General features: G+C 40.4%; 1 protein-coding gene across 2 annotated transcripts in view; it reads left to right on the forward strand.

The window, feature by feature from the left end:
- Positions 1-19,275, forward strand: part of BAG4 (BAG cochaperone 4) — a 36,043-nt gene that overhangs the window by 2,616 nt on the left and 14,152 nt on the right. For both annotated transcript variants that reach the window (XM_041752651.1, XM_041752650.1), the window contains exon 2: positions 16,769-16,876. In XM_041752651.1, the coding sequence (XP_041608585.1) occupies positions 16,769-16,876 (108 nt within the window). The remainder of the gene's footprint in view (positions 1-16,768; positions 16,877-19,275) is intronic.

Genomic DNA, 19,275 nt, shown 5'->3' on the forward strand with positions numbered 1-19,275 from the left:
GGTGCAGCGGTTTGCTGCCTGCCTTTGGCCCAGGGCTTGATCCTGGAGACCCGGGATCGAATCCCACATTGGGCTCCCGGTGCATGGAGCCTGCTTCTCCCTCTGCCTCTGTCTCTCTCTCTCTCTCTCTGTGACTATCATAAATAAAATAAAAATTAAAAAAAAAATAAAAAAGGGTGGGTTTATGCTATCATAGACATATCTTCAAAAAATTATGTGAGAAACATGTAGTGAGAGATTAATTGTGGAGAAGGGTTATATTTTTGTGTGTGTGTGTGTGTGTGTGTGTGTGTGTAAAAGTCTGGAATAAGTAGGTTGAGGAAACCCACGGTAGATTAGAGTGATAAAATGTTTGGCCTATACGGAGACAAACTAGACCACAGAGGAGAAGACCAATAAACTGATGACTTATACTTGGACTTGCAGTATTCTTAAATCAAGAACAGTATTCTTAAAACTTTTAAAACCTTGTTACTCAAAAAGTGTGGTCTATGGACCAGAAACTTCATTGTCTCCTGGAAGTTGTTTGAAATGCAGGATCTCTCCTGCTCCAGACTTAATGCTGCAGTTTAGTAAGATTCCCCAGGGATTCGTATGCCTATTCATGTTTGAGAAGCACTGCTCTGTGGTATGAATGTACTGAGCTGATGTTGCACTGAACCACTACAAAGACTTGACTCTATATTTACATGTTTAAATGTGGCAGGGGAAGAAAATGGAAATCTAACCGTCCCTGTTTTCTTTCTTTTCCTTGGTAGCTATATTTAGAGCACAGTAGTTTGGTCCCTGAATTAGCAGCATCGGCATCACTTAGGAGCTTGTTGGAAAGGGTGTATCTCAGACCCTGCCCCTAACTACCCTCCAGAATCAGATTTTAACAGGATCTTTAGGTGATCTACATGTTACTCTAGAATGAATTATCAGAGACTACTGATCTGGAATCCAGAAGCTGCGGTCTCTCAACCTAATCTCAGAAGTGATAGCCCATCACTTCTGCTGTATGCTAGTGACCATAGAGACCAATTCCAGTATAATATGGAGCCATCCCCACAAAGGTGCAAATACCTGCAGGCAGGGATCATTGGGAGCCATCTTGGAGGGTGATTACAATGGGAAAGACTGGGGAAACAGCTTAGTTATGCTCTTAGAGTAGTTCAGAAGAGAGGTAAAAAAAGAAAAAAGCAAGCATTGGAACAATATGAATGTACACAGATTTTTTTCAACATCTTATTACAAAACTTTTCAAACATACAGAATAGTTGAAAGAACTACACAGTGAATACCTATAGAGCCACTACTTAGACTCTCTAATTAGCATTTATTATATTTGCTTCATCACATCTATCTTACTTTTTTAAGGAAATTTTTTCAGTAATCTGTACACCCAATATGGGGCTCAAACTCACAACCCCAAGATCAAGAGTCACATGCTCCTCTGACTAAACCAGCCAGGTGCCTCTATCCTACTTTTTGAATGCATTTCCAAACAAGTTGCATAGGTTTGAAAGACATTTTAGGGATGCCTGGGTGGCTTAGCAGTTGAGCATCTGCCTTTGGCTCAGGGTGTGATCCCAGGATCTCCAGATCAAGTCCCGCATTGGGCTCCCTGCATGGAGCCTGGTTCTCCCTCTGCCTGTGTCTCTGCCTCTCTCTCTGTCTCTCTCATGAATAAATGAATAAAAATCCTTAAAAAAAAAAGACATTTTTAAAGGTATATATCAATTAAAAGTGAGGGAAGCCAGAGGAACAGAAAGTGATTCTGAGTGAGGTTTTAGTATTTCCTAGGAATATATGTTTCATAGTACTAAAAGAAAAAAAAAAAGGAAGAGGAACAGGTTTTTATGGGAAGATACAGTTTAGTTTCGTACCAGAAGAACTAATGATTGGTTAATAGAGGAGCTTAAAAAAAATAAAAATAAAAATAAAAAGGCTTAGCAAGGGTTTATGTACTGCATTTATTTCATTTCTGTTGCAAGCCAGTTATTCACTGTGGTTACTGTGTGCTAAGATCTGGTTGGATTGTATGTGATTGATTAGAGAGAAGTTTGTGATTTTTCTATTTTTTATTTTTGTTTTTTGATGCCAAATTTTAGAGTCTGTGGCATCTAGGAGTTGTTGGTAGGAACAAAACAATAGATGTGGGGTCAGGTGGGTGATGGGGATGGAGATAGTGATTTGAGCATCATCAAATATAAACATATTTGAATTACCAAACTGGGTAATGGTAGATCTTTGAGAGTCTAGAATAGATGACAACGGATGCTTGGAAGGAAATCAGGAAAGTCATGTAATGCAAACCAAGCAAGGACACAATTATTTTGCATGTAAGTGATAGGGGAACTGAAAAGATGCTATTGGATTGGCAATTAAAAGGGTTTTGTTGATTTTAGTGGTGGGAGTTTAAAATAGTGGGAGGTTTGGATGCCACGACAACTGGTATAAACCATACTTCCAGAAGTCAGTAAATGGAAAAGTGGATAGTTGACTGTGAACCAGGATTGAGAGAAGAATTTTTAGGATTAGGTAGTTTGAATATGTTTGTAAGTAGAGGAGAGTAAGAAGGAAGATGGGCACAAAACAATGGAATATGGCTTGTGGAGAGAGGGATGTGAAGACATGAGGAAGAGCTGGAAAACCTCTTCCAAGCTAGAGTGGGGGATATCACTTTGGAGGTAGAGGGGAGGGACATCAAAGGAGTTTGTAGCTCTTGGTATCCTTGGTGGAGTAGGAGGCTAGGTCATTACAGAAGAGAGGAAGTGGAATGGGATAAGCTGAGAACTTGGTATGATAAATATTTGAAACAGGTGCTGGGAGAAAGTGGGAAATTTATTTTTTTAAGATTTTATTTATTTATTAGAGCACAAGCAGGGGGAGCTGCAGACAGAGGGAGAGGGAGAAGCACCCTCTCTGCGGAGCAGGGAGCTTGATATGGGACTGGATCCTAGGACCTTGGGATCATGACCCAAGTGGAAAGCAGGTACTTAACCAACAGAGCCACCCAGGTGCCCCGGGAAAACGGGGAAATTATAAAGAACCATGGAAAAGATCCAAATGAGATTGAATATCAAAATTTGGGATAATGGTGTAGGTACATAAAATGCTTTTGTAGTGATTTAGGCATGTATAGCCAAAAATAATTTTTAATGTATATTTTAAATAATTTTTGTCTAATTCTTATAAACAAGATAAATTTGTAAATGGAACTTAGTAGCAGCACTATTCTTCTGTTAGATTTGTTTGGGGTGGGGTTAATTTTGGAGGCATGTTGGTAAGTCACTTTGTGAATTTAATCATGTATGTACTACGAAACTAATTCTAGGATAAATATGAAAGGGGTTGACTCCAGCCTTCATCTGAGATTTAGCTATTTCTTCTCAAAAGGCAGGTAAATGAACTTATTATCTTCTTGCATAATTTTTAAAAAAGATTTTACTTATTTATTTGAGAGAGAGAGTGAGTGAGAGAAAAGAGAGCAAAGGAGCAGGGGCAGAAGAAGAGGGAGAAGCAAACTCCCCTGCTGAGCAAGCAGCTAGATGAGGGGCTCAATCCCAGGACCCTGGAATCATGACCTGAGCCGAAGGCAAATGCTTAACTGACTGAGCCACCCAGGTGCCCCTCTTCTTGCCTAATTTTGATCAAACTTCCAGTTCCACAAGAACTTTAAGTCACATTAATTACTACCTCTTGTGAAAACCTTTTCTCATCTTTGTCTAGTTTACATCACCATCAGACAACAGATAAAAGTTTGGAAAGAGTTAAGCACATGATAACATTGGCTAGTGGTTTTATAAAACAGAGATCAGCTTCAGCCAGCTTCTTGTGAAATCAAATGCTATTTCATAGAATTATGTCATGTTAGGAGGGCCTTGAGCTGCACTTTCATTGTAACTGAGGATATTTTTAGATTTGCTCCATTTTGTCCAAAGGGGAGGAAAAAAAGAAGCAAAGACAATCTTTTTATTAAGACTTAATAGGGATCCCTGGGTGGCGCAGCGGTTTGGCGCCTGCCTTTGGCCCAGGGCGCGATCCTGGAGACCCGGGATCGAATCCCACATCAGGCTCCCGGTGCATGGAGCCTGCTTCTCCCTCCGCCTGTGTCTCTGCCTCTCTCTCTCTCTCTCTCTGTGACTATCATAAATAAATTAAAAAAAAAAAAAAGACTTAATAAAATTAGTAATTCTTACCACTTCATTGAAGACATTCTCCCATCCAAAAGCTAGCCAGGCGTGACCCAGCTTAGCTTCCAAGATCAGACGAGATCAGACATGTTCAGGGTGGTATGGCCAGGGACAACAATCTATTTTTCATTTTAAACATTAGGATACATTTACATTCTGTAAATTGTACCTATAGTTCTGTGAGTTTTGATAAATGCAGTCATGTAATCACTGCCATGATCAAGGTATATAGGTAGTGGCCTGTCTTTATTTATTTATTTTTAACATTTTTTAAAAAGATTTTATTTATTCATAGAGATGCAGATTGAGAGAGAGTAGCAGAGACACAGACAGAGGGAGAAACAGGCTCCATGCAGAGAGCCTGATGTGGGACTCCATCCAGGGTCTCCAGGATCACGCCCTGGGCTGCAGGCGGCGCTAAACCGCTGCGCCACTGGGGCTGCCTGTGACCTGTCTTTTTAAAAAAAAAAAAAAAAGATTCCTAGGATAAGATGGAAGATTTAATTTTAATTCATTTATAAACCCTATTAAAATTACAGAAAATTAACTTTTTCTTTTGTTAGGTATCATCTCATTTGCATTGTGTGTATATATGTATGTATACATGAATAAAATATATTCTGTATTTTGAATGTGTTTCAGCCAGTTACAGTCATTATTTTTATTGCTTAAATGATTTCATATCATGCGAATGGGAGTCCCTTCTTGGCTTCTGAGTCCTTTTGACATGACTCATTGATTTTTGACAGCTTCCTTGATTTCTGGTACAAGATGTGCTAGACTTATTTTGTGTATATTCTGTCCAGACATATAATCAACTATTCTTTTAAGAAACCTTGATTTTTGTTTTTTTTTTTTTAAATGGAGGATTATATTTAGAAGCATATATGTCAGGATCCAGGCAGGAAAACAGAACCTACACTAGTTCTCTTAAAAGAGAGAATTTAGGGGTACCTGGGGGGCTCAGTTGATTGTTTGACTCTTGATTTTAGTCCAGGTCATGATCTCAGGGTCCTGGGATTGAGCCCTGCATCAGGCTCTGTGCTCAGCAGGGAGTCTGCTTCTCTTTCTCGCTCTTGCTCTCAAATAAATAAATTTTTAAAAAGTGAATAAAATAATTTGTTTTAGGAAATTAGTGAAGTGGGTATTGGAGATCTAAAAGGCAAAAGGAAAGTGGAGGTAACATGGAAGATGGTAACTGTTGGAAATAGCTACAGTTCCTAGGGCTGGGGAATAAAGAGAAGAGGTTGGGTTATTATAACCTGCAAATTTAGAAGAATGGCCTGGTGGACTTGGAACCCAGGAGAAGACACTGCCTCACTGGTATTGATCTCTCCAAGGGAGCTCTGAAAAACTAGAAGAATCTGGAGATTGCTACTAACTGTCCCTCCAGAGTTAAGGATGTAGCTAAGGCTGACAATGACAGAAACAACAAAAAAGCAAACTGGAAGGAGCATGTAAGTCTCTTCTCTTCTCTAACCTAGTGCTTCTATTGGCAGAACCAAATAGTAAGCAGCAAAAGAGAAATGTTTGACTCCTAATCCTCTGCATCATGGAGCCAATTATAAAAGCCTGTGTTTGGAGTTGTGGGACCATAGCTTCATAACTGCTACAGAAATTAAATTTGGATGCTAGTTATATCAATTGCAGTTGTATTATCCCTATTTTTAGACCCTTTCCGTGGACAGTTAATGAAATAGGTTTTTTTAATTTTTAAATTTTTTAAAAGATTTTTTTTTAAAGATTTTATTTATTCATGAGAAGCAGAGAGAGGGGGGGGGGCGGGGGGTGCAGAGACACAGGCAGAGAAACAGGTTCCATGCAGGGAGTCCGACATGGGACTCGATTCCAGGTCTCCAGGATCACGACCTGGGTTGAAGGTCGCGCTAAATTGCTGAGCCACCCGGGCCCCCAAAAGATTTTATTTTTAAGTAATGTCTATAGCCAACGTGGGGCTTGAACTCAAAGATCCAAGAGTCACATGCTCTACCAAGTGAGCTAGCCAGGTCCCCTGGAATTAGGTTTTTTTTAAGATAGAAAAGTAAGTGAGTTCATATTTATATTAATTCAAATTTAACATTATTTTTGCTTCTTTGATTGTCTTTATTATTTTTCCCTTGTATGAAGTATTTTGGTTACTAACAATGTTAGGATAATTACAAATATTTGAACAACCCTACAATAATATATAAGATGAGCCCCAAATAATGCCTGATTCTAGTTCTTTTTTTTTTTTTTAATTTTTATTTATTTATGATAGTCACAGAGAGAGAGAGAGAGAGGCAGAGACACAGGCAGAGGGAGAAGCAGGCTCCATGCACTGGGAGCCCGATGTGGGATTCAATCCCAGGTCTCCAGGATCGCGCCCTGGGCCAAAGGCAGGCGCCAAACCGCTGTGCCACCCAGGGATCCCCCTGATTCTAGTTCTGACATAACAGTGTGAGGAGCTCTGTGGACCCTCTCCCCAGTGAAACTGTTGCAAGTTATTTTTTAAAAAAAAACAGTTAAATTCTCTGTAAATGGTCTTAGGATATAGAGCAAATGAATAAACATTTATTCTGGAAAATTCGCTCAAACTCAGGGAGAACAGTGTTTGATCCAGGACCTGCTCCATTTCTCCCCCTCTCAGAGCAGTGAGAAAAACTCTATTCCAGACTAGTACAGCCAAGAAAACAGGGCTCCCTCTTCCTCTAGTCAGAGGATTATCCTGGGAGGGGCAGCACATCAACATTTCTTATCCTGCCCCCAGCTATTGTTGTTGAGGCCAAGTTTCTGGCAAGTGTGGTTAAGTAATCTGGTTCCCTCCTCTGCCAGGTCCCTACTTGGGGATGGAAGCTTTACTTTGGGTAAGGCACTGCAGAGAATACTAGGGCTCTGATCACCCTTACCCTGGCTTGTAAGGCAAGCCGAGAATCCCTGAGGCTACTGCCCTTTCCTCCACAGGTGCTCAGCTCTTAAAGCAGTGTGTCTCTTAGAGAAGCACACTATTGTCCCCAACCCAGCTGCAGAATATGGCTCAGACATTTTATCTGGAGGCAGAAGCAGGCTATAAAACAGGTAGCTCCGAATCTTTTTCCCAAAGGAACTGACTTTATTTGCAACAGAGTGTGGTGTGGAGAAGCTGAAGCTTAAAGATGTTCTTGAAAACTGTGGAGGTTGTTGTGAAAGGCAACTGAGGAGATTGGTATATTCATTGGGCATATAGTCTAAACTGTAGACCACCTACTTTGCTGGAGGGAACCAGGGAAAAGACGTAGCTGGGAGAAGCCTTTTGGGGTTAGAACAAATCTTAAACACTAACTTTGAGACATGTCTCTTCCAAGAAGCCCAAGTTTGGTTGGATCAATTTGTGGAACAATTTATATCCCAGGGTGTGGAGCTTTAACAGCTAGGTGTGGTCAGGGAAAGAAATACACACACTCATTAAAGAAATTAAAATGTTACATTAGAAAATAATTACTTAAGGCAAAAGAAAGCAGTTAAAGAAGAATAGAGGAACAAAAACAGATATGAGATATAGAAGATTAAAAAAAGATTCAACTATATGCTATTGTGAGATAATAGAAAAAAACATATATATATTGGTCTCTGTCCTGGGTTCCTGGCACAGAGCTCCTGAAACTCTTGTAAATTCCTAAATGAAAAGAACACTAGGAGTATTTTTGTTCTAATATTTCATCTGTGACCCCAGTACCTGACACAGGGCTCTAAACTACTTGGAATTTTTTGGATGATAAAACTATTTTTTGTTCTAATAACGTGTTTCTGGGTGGTCTCCTGGGTGGTTCCTGGATGGGGCTGGTCACCAGAAAGGCCAACCCATAAGATTAGATATTTAGAGTTTTCAGCTCTGGTCCTCATTTTCCAGAGAAGGGAGAGTGGCTGGAAATGAAGTTAATAATCAATCATGCCTACGTAAGGGAACCTCCATAAAAATCCAAACACACTGGGGTTCAGAGAGCTTCCAGTTTGATGAACATATCCACGTACTGGGAGGGTGATACACTTTGACTCTATGGGGACAGAAGCTTCTGCACTTGGGGTCTTCCCAGAGCTTGCCTGCCCTGTGTATCTCTTCATCTGCTGTTCATTTGTATCTTTTCATATCATTTTTTTAAAGATTTTATTTATTTATTCATGACACACACACACACACACACACACACACACAGGCACAGATACAGGCAGAGGGAGAAAGCAGGCTCCATGGAGGGAGCCTGACATGGGACTTGATCCCGGGTCTCCAGGATCACACCCTAGGCTGAAGGCGGTGCTAAACCGATGAGCCACCCGGGCTGCCCTTGTCATATCCTTTTAACAAACTGGTAATCATAAGTATTTCCCTGAATTGGGTGAGATGTATTGGCAAATAATCAAATCCAAGGGGGTAGAGGTCATGGGAACCTCCACTTTGTAGCTTCGTGAGACATAAATTGTAGGTAACCTGGAGACCTGGGTACCTGTTGCTTCAGATTGGCATCTGAAGTGGTAGGGGGCACTACCATGGAACTGAGCCCCTAACGTGTGAGATCTGATTGCTATTTACAGGTAGATAGTTTAATTGTAGGACAGCCAGCTGCTGTTGCAGAATTACTTAGCATGGGGGAAAAAATCTCACATCTGGTATCAGAAGTGTTGTGAATGTGTGTTAGCAAAAGAGTAAAGGAAAAACAGGAGTAGTAGGTTTTTCCTTCTTAACTCTGTGGGAGACACAGTTCAGATTTAAAGATACAAATATTTTAAAAGTAAAAAGAGGAAAAAGGGGGATCCCTGGGTGGCTCAGTGGTTTAGTGCTTGCCTTTGGCCCAGGGTGTGATCCTGGAGACCAGGGATCAAGTCCCGCATCAGGCTCCCTGCATGGAGCCTGCTTCTCTCTCTCTCTCTCTCTCTCTCTCTCTGTGTGTGTCTCATGAACAAATAAATAAATAAAATCTTTTTAAAAAAAGAGGAAAAAGAAATATGCAAACAGTAACTAGAAGAAAACTAGTAGCTATACAGTATCAGATAAGTAAACTTTAAAACAAAAAATGTTTCTAGGGATAAAGTGGGACATGATAAAAAGGGTAATCTATCAGAAAGATAAAATAACTATAAAAATATATGTATCTAATAACATACATGAAGCAAAATCTTACAAAAACAAAGGGGGAAAATGGACAATTCAATAATAATAGAGACTTCAGTACTCTACTTCCAATAATGGATAGAATAACTGGATATAAGATTAATGAGGAAATAGAAGATGTGAACAACCATATAAACCAATTAGACCTAACAGACATCTATAGGACCCTCCACCCAACAACAGAATATACATTCTTCTCTAGTACACATGGAACATTCTCAAGATAAACCATATGCTAGCCATAAAACAAATCATAATATACAAGGATAGAAATAATACAATTGGCCATAATGTAAAAACATTAGATAGTAGTAAGAAAGACCTTGGGAAATTCAATATAACACTCCTTAATATATTTTTTAAGATTTTATTTTTAAGTAATCTCTATACCCAACATGGGGCTCAAACTTACAACCCTGAGATCAAGGGTCTCATGCTTTACTGACTCAGCCAGTCAGGTGTCCCTTAAATAAAACACTCCTAAATAACTATAGATTGAAGAAGAAATCAAAAGGGAAATTAAAAAATACTTTGAGATACATGAAAATGAAGACACAGCATACTAAAACTCCTAAGATGAAGGTAAAGTAGTACTGCTGAGAAGGAAATTTATAGGTATAAATGCCTGTATTAAGAAAGAATAATGATTTCAGGGTTCCTGAGTGGCTCAGTTGGTTAAGCATGTGACTCTTGGTTTTATAGAGTTGTCTTTTTTTTTTTTAATTTTTATTTATTTATGATAGTCACAGAGAGAGAGAGAGAGAGAGAGAGAGAGAGAGAGGCAGAGACATAGGTAGAGGGAGAAGCAGGCTCCATACACCGGGAGCCTGATGTGGGATTCGATCCTGGGTCTCCAGGATCGCCACCCAGGGATCCCTGACTCTTGGTTTTGACTCAGGTCATGATCTCAGGGTAGTGAGACCGAGCCCCACTTGGGGCTCAGTGTGGAATCCGCTTATCCTTATCCTTCTGCTCCTCCCCCCCTTCACATAAATAAATCTTAAAAAAAAAAAAAAAAAAAGAAAGAATAATGATTTCAAATCAGTACCGTACTCTTCCATCTTGACACTGGAAAAAGAAGAGCAAACTAAACCTAAAGCAAGCAGAAGGAAGGAAATAATAAGAGTGGCAGAGCATCTTGCTGCTTGGTTGGTAGAGTGTGCAACTCTTGATCTTGAAAAGTGGAAATTAATCTAAGAGAGAATAGAAAAATAGTAAAGGAAATCAGTGCAACCAAAGGCTGGTTATTTGAAGAGATCAACCCAACTGATGAATCTTTAGCTAGATTCACACAGGAAAAGAGAGACTTGTATTACTAGAATCAGAAATGAAAGAGGGAACATTACTACTGATCTTACAGAAATAAAAAAAGATTATAATGGAACATTGTGGATACTTGTATATCAATAAATTAGGTGACTTAGGGGAAATGGACAAATTTCTGGAAAGATACAAACTACCCAAACTAACTCAAGAAGAAACAGAAAATCTGAATAGACCTATAACAAGTAAAGAAATCAAATTGGTAAGAAAACAAAACAAACTACCCCAAAGAAAGTATAAGCCCAGGTAAGCTACTGAATTCTACCAAACATTTAAAGAACTGTTACACCAATTCTTCACAGACACTTCTAAGAAATGGGAGAGAACACTGCTAAACTCATTCTGTGTAGCCATTATTACCCTGATACCAAAACCAGAGAGACTTAACGAGAAGAGAAAATGGGCCAGTGTATCTTAGGAATATGGATGCAGAAATCCTAACAAATAAACAACAAATCCAGCAACACATAAAAAGAATTATATACCATGGCCAAGTCGGATTTATTCCAGGACTGCAAAGTTGGTTTAACATCTGAAAATCAATGCAATATACTATATTAATCAAAAAAATAAAACCTCTACAATTATTTCAATAGGTGTAGAAAATGCATTTGACAAAATCCAAAACTCTTTCTTGATAAAATGACTCCAGGAATACAAGGAAATTTCTCCAATCTGAAGGGAACCCTCTTACAGTGTTGGTGGGAATGTGAACTGGTGTAGCCACTCTGGAAAACTGTGTGGAGGTTCCTCAAAGAGTTAAAAATAGACCTGCCCTACGACCCAGCAATTGCACTGTTGGGGATTTACCCCAAAGATTCAGATGCAATGAAACGTCGGGACACCTGCACCCCGATGTTTCTATCAGCAATGGCCACAATAGCCAAACTGTGGAAGGAGCCTCGGTGTCCATCGAAAGATGAATGGATAAAGAAGATGTGGTTTATGTATACAATGGAATATTACTCAGCAATTAGAAACGACAAATACCCACCATTTGCTTCAACGTGGATGGAACTGGAGGGTATTATGCTGAGTGAAATAAATCAATCGGAGAAGGACAGTGTATATTCTCATTCATTTGGGGAATATGAATAATAGTGAAAGGGAATATAAAGGAAGGGAAAAGAAATGTTGGGAAATATCAGGAAGGGAGACAGAACATAAAGACTCCTAACTCGGGGAAATGAACTAGGGGTGGTGGAAGGGGAGGAGGGTGGGTGTTGGAGGGGAATGGGTGACGGGCACTGAGGTGGACACTTGACGGGATGAGCACTGGGTTTTTTCTGTATGTTGGTAAATTGAACACCAATAAAAATTAATTTAAAAAAAAAAAGGGAATTTCTCCAATCTGATAAAGGGCATCTATAAAACACCCACAGCCAACTGCATATTTATTTATTTATTTATTTATTTATTTATTTATGATAGTCACAGAGAGAGAGAGAGAGAGGCAGAGACACAGGCAGAGGGAGAAGCAGGCTCCACACACCGGGAGCCCGACGTGGGATCCCGGGTCTCCAGGATCGCGCCCTGGGCCAAAGGCGGGCGCCAAACCGCTGCGCCACCCAGGGATCCCCAGTCACAAGATATTATATGTGATTCCATTTATATGAAATACCCAGAATAACCAAATCTATAGTGTTAGGAAGTAGAATAGTAGTAGCATAGAGCAGGGGGAATGGGGAGATAGGAGGATATAGCTAAAGGGTAACAGTGTATCCTTTTGAGGTTTTGAAAATGTTCCAAAACGGATATTGTACTTATCTGTGAATATACTAGAAACTGGTAAATTATACAATCTAAATGGTCAAATCATGTATTATCTCAGTAAAGATGTTAATAAAATAATGCTGCTATGTTGACTAGCTTAACTAATGAGTACAGGTTTAAATTTCTAAATTTATTTTTTTTTTTTTAAGATTTATTTATTTGAGAGAGAAAAGGAGTGGAGTGGGGAGGAGCAGAGGCAGACAAGAGAGAATCTCAAGCAGGCTCTCGCTGAGCACACTCCCACTGAGTGGGGAGCCCAGTGCAAGGCTTGATTCCAGGACCCTGAGTTCATGACTTTAGCCTAAACCAAGAGTCAGCTGATTAAACTGGTGAGCCACCCAGGCGCTCCCAGGTTTAGGTTTTTTTGCAGTTCAGCTTATTCTGAGAGTATATTCCACTGAAGATGTACGGTAAAAGTACTGTAATTTAAAAGTCATTTGAAATAATTCTTTTTTCCTGCATAGTTATATTACCAACTTGATATTTAGTTATTGGATTCTCTGATTTTTCCTGTAGTAAAAAACAACTCTAAGAGTTGTGGCTTACAGCAGTACGTGTTTATTTCTTGCTCGTGTTCTGTGAGTTTGCTGTAGTGACTCCAGGTTCTAGGTTGGTTTGCCTGTGTGTCTTCTCATTCTGGGACTCACACTGAACTCACAGCTTCTATATGGCAAATGCTGGCCTCATGGTAGAGGACAGGCATACAAAAGAGGAATACATCTTTAGGCAGGCGCTAAACCGCTGAGCCACCCAGGGATTCCCTATCATTAATTTTTAGCAATTATTTGGTAGGTTGTTGTTAATCTTACTGATTGGTATGCCACTCACTTGCTGCACTGTTAGTTATGGTAGTTTAAATATATATTTAAATATTTGCTTAGGATACTCTTTTTTTTTCTTTTTTTAATTTTTTATTTATTTATGATAGTCACAGAGAGAGAGAGAGAGGCAGAGACACAGGCGGAGAGAGAAGCAGGCTCCATGCACCGGGAGCCTGATGTGGGATTCAAGAAGCAGGCTCCATGCACCGGGAGCCTGATGTGGGATTCGATCCCGGGTCTCCAGGATCGCGCCCTGGGCCAAAGGCAGGCGCCAAACCGCTGCGCCACCCAGGGATCCCTGCTTAGGATACTCTTAAGGGAAGGTTTGTGTTGTAATGGGATGATCTGCTCGACTAGGAAGAGTCGAGGAAAGATAGACTAACTACAGGAATGAAATTCTTTAGACGGGAAGAGGTTATGTGGGCCACACACCTATGGGGAAAGGATTGGCCTTCATGATTTGTTTTGTTTTTTTAAAGATTTTATTTATTCATGAGAGACACAGAGAGAGAGGCAGAGACACAGGCAGAGGGAGAAGCAGGCTCCATGTGGGGAGCTCATTGTGGGACTCGATCCCCGGTCTCCAGGATCACACCCTGGACTGAAGGTGGTGCTAAACCGCTGAGCCACCTGGGCTGCCCCAGGATTGGCCTTTAATAGAGCCAGAGGCACATCACACTTTCTGGGAAGACAGTGGCAGATAGGGTGCATTTGATTTATAAGTAGGAAGATGGTGTTTCTCTCTGATTGCTTCTTCCTTTTTTTTTTTTTTTAAGGTGGAATATGAGATAAAGTCAGTTGAAAAATGAGGGGTGGGCTAAAAGGATATTGGAGATTTGAGGGGGCAAGAAGAGTAAAATAATTGTTATGGAGAGTGAGATGAACATCCTAAGGAAGTGTGGTATGGTTGGTAGGCAGTCCTGTCTACTTGAGATTTGTGGTCTCTAATTGAGAGAGAAACCAATGAGCTTATAGTGTTCCTCTCCACCAGTATGTATGTATGTATGTATGTATGTATGTATGTATGTATGTATTTATGAGAGACAGAGAGAGGCAGAGACATAGGCAGAGGGAAAAGCAGGCTCCCTGTGGGGAGCCTGATGCAGGACTTGATCCCAGGACCTTGGGATCACGACCTGAGCCAAAGGCAGATGCTCAACCACTGAGCCACCCAGTTGCCCCTCTCCACCAGTATTTAGAGGAAGTGCAGATGTGAAGTTAGCGAACAGTTGGGTTTAAACTGGGTTGGGTTTGGGGATCTATGGGTAGTTTAGCAGTTTAGTGCCTGCCTTTGGCCCAGGAATCGAGTCCCTCATCAGGCTCCCTGCATGGAGCCTGCTTCTCCTTCTGCCTGTGTCTCTGCCTCTATTTCTCTGTGTCTCTCATGAATGAATAAATAAAATCTTAAAAAAAAAATAAACTGGGTTGGATTTTTGCAGGGCAGGTATATCTGAGGGAAGCAGCGGCAAAGGACTGGGAAACTAAGGAAGGAAGTGAGGACGTGTGTGGGGTGAGGGATAGAAGGGTGGAGAAGAAGTGAAAATGTGGGGGACCAAAGAGAGTCTGTAAAAGAGAACAGAAACCAGGGCAGTTCTGGAGATTTAGTTAGTTCACCACTGCTGGGGTGAGTCAGCTTCAAACCTTGTTTTTTCATCTCTACTACTAAGATTCAGATTCTTGGTGGAGAGAACAATTAGCCAAGTGCTTACCCTTTAACCAGGAAAAGGAAGGGAGGGCATTAATTAGGGGCATCTGCCTGCTTGAGAAATTTAGTAGGTATGATCTGAAGTTTGCCCATAAAATTTTTTTAATCTTGCTATATTTCTGTATTATGTAAAGGAGATGCTACTTGGCTAGTTTGTATAACGTCATATGGAATACTTATGTGCTTTGAAAACAAAGCATTATGAAACTGTTAAGTAGGGGCACCTGGGTGGCTCAGTGGTTGAGCTTCTGCCTTTGGCTCAGGTTGTGATCCCAGATCAAGTCCTGCATTGGGCTCCCCCCGGGGAGCCTGCTTCTCCTGCTGCCTATATATCTGCTTCTCTCTTTGTCTCTCTCATGAATACATAAATAAAATGTTAAAAAAAAAAAAAAAGAAACTGATAAGTAGTGCAGTTAAGCCAAGATGGTGATAATTAAACTCTCTGTGATTACAACTGCCAGTGAATGTATTAAACAATTTGAAGATTTTGTTTAAGCTTAAAACTAGAACTATAAAGTTCAAAGCAAATTTATTCATGAGAGGCAGAGAAAAAGAGAGAGAGAGAGAGAGAGAGGCAGAGAAACAGGCAGAGAGAAAAGCAGGCTCCATGCAGGGAGCCCGACGTGGGACTCGATCCAGGACTCCAGAATTATGCCTTGGGCTGAAGGCAGGCGCTAAATTGTGGAGCCACCCAGGGATCCCCCTTAAAAAGTTTTTATGGGCTTATTGCCAATCATTGTATTAACTCTTCAGTGGGAGTGCAAAGCTGTAGAGACTAATGTCATAGCTAGACTTTCTTTTTTTTTTTTTTAAGATTTTATTTATTCATGAGACACACACACACACACACAGAGAAAGAGAGAGGCAGAGAGGCAGAGACACAGGCAGAGGGAGAAGCAGGCTCCATGCCAGAAGCCTGACGTGGGACTCGATCCCGGGTCTCCAGAATCACACCCTGGGCTGAAGCGGCACTACACCTCTGCCCTAGACTTTCTAGGGGCTGTCCTAGACTTTCTTCTTGGAGTGGTAATTGTTCTTTATCAATTCCTGATACTTGAGTTAGTTGTAGGCTGCCAGCCGAAATGTAGCCATATCAGAAAGTAAAGGAAAAACCTTATGTGGCAGGCAAAGGAGTATTGCAGATGTATGTTTTTGAAGTAAAGTTTAGAAGTAATATTTTCAAGCTCCAAAGTTTTTAAGATAGGCAAATATTGCTTCTAACAATGGAAAAAACTATAATTTTGTGCGAATTAAATTATAGTGATGGGGATGCCTGGGTGGCTCAGCGGTTGAGCATCTGCCTTCGACTCAAGGCATGATCCCTGGGTCCTGGGACCAAGTCCCACATTGGGCTCCCTGCATGGAGCCTGCTTCTCCCTCTGCCTTGTGTGCCTCCCTCTCTCTCTCTCTCTCTCTCTCTCTCTCTCTCTGTCTCTCATGAATAAATAAATAAAAATTTCAAAAAAATCTTAAATAATAGAATCTTGAATGAATGAATGAATGAATGAATGTGATACGGGGTTAATGATTGGAGAGGATAAAAGAATTTAGGTCTCTGGTTTTGCTATTCATGTTGGCATAGTAGAATTTTGTTATATATCATTTGGTATCATAATGCATAAGAACAGGCTATAATAGATAGTCAATAATTGCTTTGTTATAGGATATGTGATTTACCATATATTTCTGCATCAATTTGATGAGAATTTAATAATGAGTGATTTTATAGTAGGATTCTATTGCTTTTTGTCTCTTGCTCTTTTTTTGATAATTATACTTACCTCTATCAACTTTCCAATATGATATGAGAATATTATTAAAAGTGACTTTTTTTCCCCCTTAGGACCAGCCACCTTATCCTAACTACAATTCTAATTATTGGAATTCTCCTGCACGGCATAGAGCTCCATACCCAAGTACATATCCTGTAAGACCGGAAATGCAAGGCCAGGTATGAACTAAAATTGACAGACTTCCTGAAATTTTTAAAAAAGATTTTATTTATTTTAAAGAGAGAGAGAGAGAGAGAGGTGTGTCACATAGGGGGAGAAACAGAGGGAGAGGGAGGGAGAAATAATCTCAAGCAGATTACAGGCTGAGCTCAGAGCCTGACCTGGGGGCTGATCTCAGGATCCTGAGATTATGACCTGAGCCAAAACCAAGAGTTGGATGTTCCACCAACAAGTGACCTAGGTTTTTTTTCTTAATGTATTGGTTTATTTTCAAAACCCGCGGAGATTTCACTGTGTGGCGTTTTGTTATTTATCGGATTCTATCCTAATGTTTTTGGCTCAGAAGTAAAGAAATATCTAGGCAAATATCTATACAAGATACCTTAAGGGGATCCCTGGGTGGCGCAGCGGTTTGGCGCCTGCCTTTGGCCTGGGGCGCGATCCTGGAGACCCGGGATCGAATCCCACGTCGGGCTCCCTGCATGGAGCCTGCTTCTCCCTCTGCCTGTGTCTCTGTCTCTCTGTCTCTCTCTGTGTGACTATCATGAATAAATAAATAAAATCTTAAAAGAAAAAAAAACAAGATACCTTAAGGCATAATATATTACTTCTTAGGACCTGGAAACAAAAAACATAAAACGACTTAGTGTTTTATTTTTATTTCTTTTTTAAAGATTTTTTTTTTAATTCATTCATGAGAGACACAGAGAGAGAGGCAGAGACACAGGCAGAGGGAGAAGCAGGCTCCATGCGGGGAGCCCGATGCGGGACTTGATCCCAGGACTTCAGGATCACGCCCTGGGCCCAAGGCAGGAGCTCAACCACTGAGCCGAGCCACCCAGGCAGCCCGTGTACTTAGTTTTTTAAGTTTGACTTTTTTTTTTTTGAAATATAATTGACATGTAACATTATATTAGTTTCAGGTATATAATGTAATGATTTGCTATTTGTGTATGTTGTGAAATGATCACCACAATTAGGTGTAGTTAATGTCTGTCACCACGTATAATTACAATATTTTCTTCTGATGAGAACTTTTACAATTTATTCTGTTAGCAACTTTCAAGTATGCAGTACGGTATCAACTATAGTCATCATGCTGTGTATAACATCCTCATGACTTATTTTATAGCTGGAAGTTTGTACCTTTGACCCTCCATTCACCCATTTGTACCTCTGGTCCCACCTCTAGTAATCATCAGTCTGTTCTCTGAATGTAAGATTTTTTTTTCTAAGATTCCACATATGAGTGAAATCATAGGATATTTGTCTTTTTCTTTCTTTTTTAAAGATTTTAATTACTTTATTTGAAAGAAAGAGCGCACATAAGTAGGGGGAGTAGCAGTGGGAGAGGAAAAAGCAGCTTCCTCACTTCTCGCTAGGACCTAAGGATCATGACCTGAGCCGAAGGCAGATGCACAACTGACTGAGCCACCCGGGCGCCCTGATATTTGTTTTTCTCTGACTTATTTTGATCCTTGTTGTTGGAAGAGGCAAGATTTCCTTTTTTATAGCCAAATAATAGTAAATTGTTTATATATACACAGTTTCTTTATTCATCTATCAATAGATAGTTGCTGTTATAAATAATGCTGCAATTGGGGATCCCCTGGCTCAGCGGTTTAGTGCCTGCCTTCTGCCCAGGGCATGGTCCTGGAGTCCTGGGATTGAGTCCCACATCAGGCACCCTGGATGGGGTCTGCTTTTCCCTCTGCCTGTGTCTCTGCCCCCCCCATAAATAAATAAAATCTTAAAAAAAATATAATAATGCTGCAATGAACATGGGGATGCAGATATCTTTTCAAGTTAGTGTTTTTGTTTCCTTTGGATATGTTATAAGTAGTAGCTTTGCTGGATCATTCTATTGTTAACTTTTTTTTTTTTTTTTTAAGATTTTATTTATTCATGAGAGACACAGAGAGAGGGGGGGCAGAGACACAGGCAGAGGGAGAAGCAGGCCCCATGCAGGGAGCTCAACGTGGGACTTGATCCCAGGTCTCCAGGATCAGACCCTGGGCTGAAGGCAGTGCTAAACCGCTGGGCCACTGGGCCTGCCCTATTTTTAACTTTTTGAGGAACCTCCAAACTCTTTTCTTTCCATAGTGGCTGTACCAATTTACATTCCGACCAGCAGTGCTCAAGGGTTCCCTTTTCCCCACATCCTCACCAACACTTGTTACTTCTTTTCTTTTTAATAGTAACCATTTTAACGAGTGTGGGGTGATATCTCATTGTGGTTTGGTTTGCATTTCCCTGATGATGAGTGATGTTGAAGCACCTTTTCAGGTGCCTGTTGGCCATCTGGATGTCTTCTTTGGAAAAGTGTTTAGGTCATCTGCCTATATTCTAATAGGATTGTTTGTTTTTTTGGTATTGAGTTTTATGAGTTCTTTATATA

Source organism: Vulpes lagopus, chromosome 4 (assembly GCF_018345385.1).
Source record: "Vulpes lagopus strain Blue_001 chromosome 4, ASM1834538v1, whole genome shotgun sequence".
NCBI lineage: Eukaryota > Metazoa > Chordata > Mammalia > Carnivora > Canidae > Vulpes > Vulpes lagopus.